The sequence below is a fragment of the Protobothrops mucrosquamatus genome, unplaced genomic scaffold (genome assembly GCF_001527695.2).
Source record: "Protobothrops mucrosquamatus isolate PMUCROS unplaced genomic scaffold, P.Mucros_1.0 scaffold719, whole genome shotgun sequence".
NCBI lineage: Eukaryota > Metazoa > Chordata > Lepidosauria > Squamata > Viperidae > Protobothrops > Protobothrops mucrosquamatus.
Genome location: NW_015386999.1, coordinates 294,052 through 298,411, shown reverse-complemented (window position 1 = coordinate 298,411; position 4,360 = coordinate 294,052). Strand labels below are relative to the sequence as shown.

The following is a 4,360-nucleotide window of genomic DNA, read 5'->3' as shown; positions in this document are numbered from 1 at the left end:
GATGTATTACCTGTACTAGGATGTCTTCTAATTTTGTGTAGCACTAGAGACAACCCTTAATATATTTGTGATTCCCCACAGCCATTCTGTACTGCTAAAAATATGGTAAATAAAGGGCCAATGTGGTCTCATGGTAAAAGGATTGGACAAGGATCATGGAGATCAGATTCAAGTCCACCTGCAGTCATGGAAGTTGACTGGATGAAGTTGACTCCCCTTCTCTCATTTTTATCCCAATTGAATCAACTTCACAAAATTTTTCTAGGGAAAAATCAGAGGAGGAAGTGCTATGGAAGCTGTGCCAAGCAGAAAGGAAGGGATAAACTGCCTAACAACCAAATAAGTAATGAATTTATTGACGGTGGGTTGTCCATGTCTTCCAGTCTACAAAAAAACCAAGCTTGCTCAATGAAGTTCTACCAAGCCTCTCTTTTCAAGACCTGCGTTATGTTGGTTTTATTTTACTATTATTATTATTATTATTTTTGCTGTCAGAGAGGTGGGATAAATATTAGAAAATTAGAGGAAGAACAACTAAAATATAAGTAGAAAGCCCTTAATAGGCAGCACCCCTGTGTGTGCTTATCTGGGTGTCAACCCTAGTCCTGGGGTTCTACAAACATATATACATACATACATATATGCCCATCACACTGTTCCATTTGGGGGGTAAGTAACATTAGGCAAAGCATAGAACAGGAGTAAGAAGCAGTAAGCCAAAGAAATTAATGGTACGAGAAAGGAAAATACAGCTAAATCTGGTAAAACAATTACATTATTTTGTCATTGTAGGTTATTTCAACAGCCCCCATAACACCTGACAATCTATTCCTGGAGGTATTGGTGTTCTGTAATATAGAGGAGAAAGTGTCTCTATTACATCCAATGTGTCTATTATATCCCACAAATCCATTAAAATTGAAGCCTGGTTCCTTTCTGATTGGGCATGTTGCAGCACCCAGAATTTGCAAAACTCCAATGGTGTATAATCTGAACAGCTAAAGTCAATGATTCTATGACCCTGCTTATATTTCCATGTTTATCTAATGTATTCCCAATTTTATGAAAGTAAATTATCCTGAACAACATGAGACTTGCTTCCACGTTAAGAATTAGGGATCAATATCTCAGTATTTGGCTTTTTCTGTTGCCCTCATCCATTTGCCACTGATTTTAGGATTAAATATATCTCCTACTGGTAAGCCACATGTATTGGGGTTTAGTGATCCTACTGTACAACCTTGTTTACAGAGATACTTTTTTTTTCAATGGCAGCACCTTTTAGAACTCAGGCCCACTTCCTTAAAAACAGAGTGAGGGATAACATATGGAAGAAGGGATGAACCCTCTCCTCCTTTTTCAACCACTTGGGAAATGATCATTAAAATAAAGGAAGAGGAAAAGTATAACGTAATAAATAAATAGAGAAATAAAATGAACAGATAAAGCAGAATAATAATAACTCTGTGAGTGTGTGTGTGTGTGTGTGAGAGAGAGAGAGAGAGAAACACATTTGGCACATTGAAGAGGGTATTTACACGGGATAAGGGAGTGGTCCAAAGCTGAGAGTGGACAGTCAGGCAGCAACATGGAGAAGAAGAGATAAAGCTGAATTTGTTGGGTAGAAAGGATAAACTCCTTCTCTCCCCTCCATTTTCCCTTAGCCCCCTCCCCAAAACCACCTTCCACTATTCCCTCCAAATCATGAATCATTCTCAGTCGCTGCTCCTCAGACCTTGCTGGGTTTGGGAGAAGAATGGCAGATCTCGTAACGTCTTCTAAATGGAAACTTCATATTCTCTGGTGTCCTGTTAAGCAGAAAGAGGAGGGGGGAACCCACTTTATTCCAGGGACAGAACCTCGCCAGCTCTTTTCTTTCACCTAGCTGACTTTGAATTACCCAAACATCAGAAGATCATCTTCATGCACTGTGGCACGGTTGGTCTGTTTATGGTCCCATGTGCCAACCCACCAAAGAGGATAAATTCAGTAAATCATGGTTAAGTAAATAAACAGAATTCATCTTAACGTGGTCTCCTTTCCTCCCAACTCTAAAGGGGGCCTTTGTTGACCACAGCTGGCAGCATGTGGAGCTACTGGAGGGAGTACAGGTAGTCCTCCACTTATGACCACAACTGAGCCCAAAATTTCTGTTGTTGAGACATTTGTTAAGTGAATTTTGCCCCATTTTATGACTTTTCTTGCCACAGTCGCTAAGTGAATCACTGCAGTTGATAAGTTAGTAACCCAGTTGTGAAGTGAATCTGGCTTCCCCATTGACTTTGCTTGTCGGATTGCAAAAGGGGATCACGTGACCTTGAGATTCAGTCAACATCATAAATTTGAGTCAGTTGCCAAAAATCTGAATTTTGATCACATGATCATAGGGATGCGCCAAAGGTCGTAAGTGTGAAAACTGGTCATAAGTCACATTTTTCAGTGCCGTTGTAACTTTGAACGGTTACTAAATGAACTGTTGTAAGTCGAGGACTACTTGTACTCAGAACGGTGTTGAAATGGGCAAAATTGTACACCTTCCCCCAAACCAGCTGAAATGTGGTCTCTTGTTGGGAGAAACAGCAGAAAATCTGTAATGAACTCATCTAGTTTGTGAAATGCCAGATGACCACTTGATGGCAGTATGGGTGGGAGAGGCTATATCCCTTCCAATATATAGTGGCTGACCTTAATTTTACAGCCCAAAATCTGGGGAAAATCTGTACAGAATTGCAGTAGGATTGCAATAGGTTGAAAACAGCAGTGAGAGAGGAGGAAATGAGGAACTGAAATAAGTCAACCCTCTTTTAAAAAATTGGTACTCTAGAACAATGGCTTGGCTGAGCGTATGCAGCTCACCCCAGCCTCGTAGAGAGGGTTGTTGAAATCAGATTCCACAGTGATAGGGCTGTAGCTGTGAGAGCTGGAAAAGGAGATGCCAAAGAGAGTTTTTCCTTGGAATCTGCAGGAAAGTAAAAGAAGAAGAAGAAGAGAGTGGATTGAAATAATCAGCCTACCAGTTTGGAAAATCAGATCCATTTTAATGGCATTACTCCACGTACTGTCTGTTACAGAAGTAATCCAGTGGAGGAGATTATATACTTTACATTTGGATGGCTCAGATTTGGTCATCAGCATCTTCAGATGCAAAGACCTTCTCTGAAAGAATTAGATCAACCAATTGTGTCTGATTAGCTATCAAGCAGCTTCCTACGTTCTGTGCCCATCTAACATTTCAATCACATTTTAATTTTTAAAAAAATGTTTATTCAAGTTTATTATAATATAAAATACAAAGAGAAGCAAAGATAATGAGGGAATGGAGGAAGGTAAAGAAAAGAAAGGAATGCAAGGTAAAAGGGGAAAAAAGTGACTTCCAACTTTTTTGGGTTGCATTAAAGTACAAAATACAATTACAGCGTCAACATTTTGCTTTACATGTTTAGTAAGTACTAGCCATATCTATCACAACAAAATTAATCGTCAATCGCATTTTTGTTCATATGTTGACTTCATTTTATACCTGAGACCAGGGCCATTCAAAGAAACAACTGATAAACATTCAGTAGGTTACTCTAGCTACGCTTAATGGCAGGTATGGACAGTGGTTAATACTTTCTAGAACAGAGTTCCCCAACCTTTTTGGCTTTGTGGACCAGTGTTTGTTTGGGGGGGGGGGAGAGTCCCACGGCCTGGTTCCGAATGACTCAAGATCCAGCAGTGGGCTGCAGCCCGGGGGTTGGGGACCCCTGTTCTAGAAAGTGGTAAAACTTAAACTTGCCAATTTGCAGGATCAAAGCTCCTTCTGGCCATATATGGGGAGCTTTTATTATAACTTGATATACCAATGATCTTGGTTTTGAATTGATTATACAATTGCAGTATTGAGTCATTCTCCTCTCTTTTAAATGTATGTTGGGAAGGCATTATTTGCACCCAAGTTGTTTTAATTAAAAGCAGTGAGGTATTCATTTCAAACAAAGTAACTCAAGTTCATGACTGGAACACATTTTTATGCTACAGTTTAATCTTGGAAAGCCTGAATAAAATTATAACGAAAAAGCTACCTTTCTGTGCAAAATGCATTTCCAACATCACTAAGAAGACAAATTATTATAACTGTCTCCTTGCACCTGAGAATTTGAACTGTGTGTAGGGTTTTCAGGTCAAAAACTTCCAAATGGGATTAAATTCCAATTTGACTCTATTTGCAATTAAGCAACATCTCTGTCTTCCAGAGTCACATTGTAGGGGAGATGGGTTAAATAATAGAGATATAAAATAATAAAATAAAATAAAATAATAAAATAAAATAAAATAAAATAAAATAAAATAAAATAAAATAAAATAAAATAAAATAAAA

At 38.6% G+C, this 4,360-nt stretch overlaps 1 protein-coding gene across 1 annotated transcript in view; it reads right to left on the bottom strand.

Annotated features, from left to right (window-relative positions):
* Positions 1 to 1,778: 1,778 nt before the first annotated feature.
* The window catches only part of LOC107289556 (seizure protein 6 homolog), a 51,438-nt gene continuing 48,856 nt past the window's right edge, over positions 1,779 to 4,360 (bottom strand). Inside the window, exons 16-17 of the mRNA XM_029284568.1 lie at positions 2,857 to 3,049; positions 1,779 to 1,808 (exon numbers count right to left, since the gene is read on the bottom strand). Of these exons, the coding sequence (XP_029140401.1) occupies positions 1,779 to 1,808; positions 2,857 to 3,049 (223 nt within the window). The remainder of the gene's footprint in view (positions 1,809 to 2,856; positions 3,050 to 4,360) is intronic.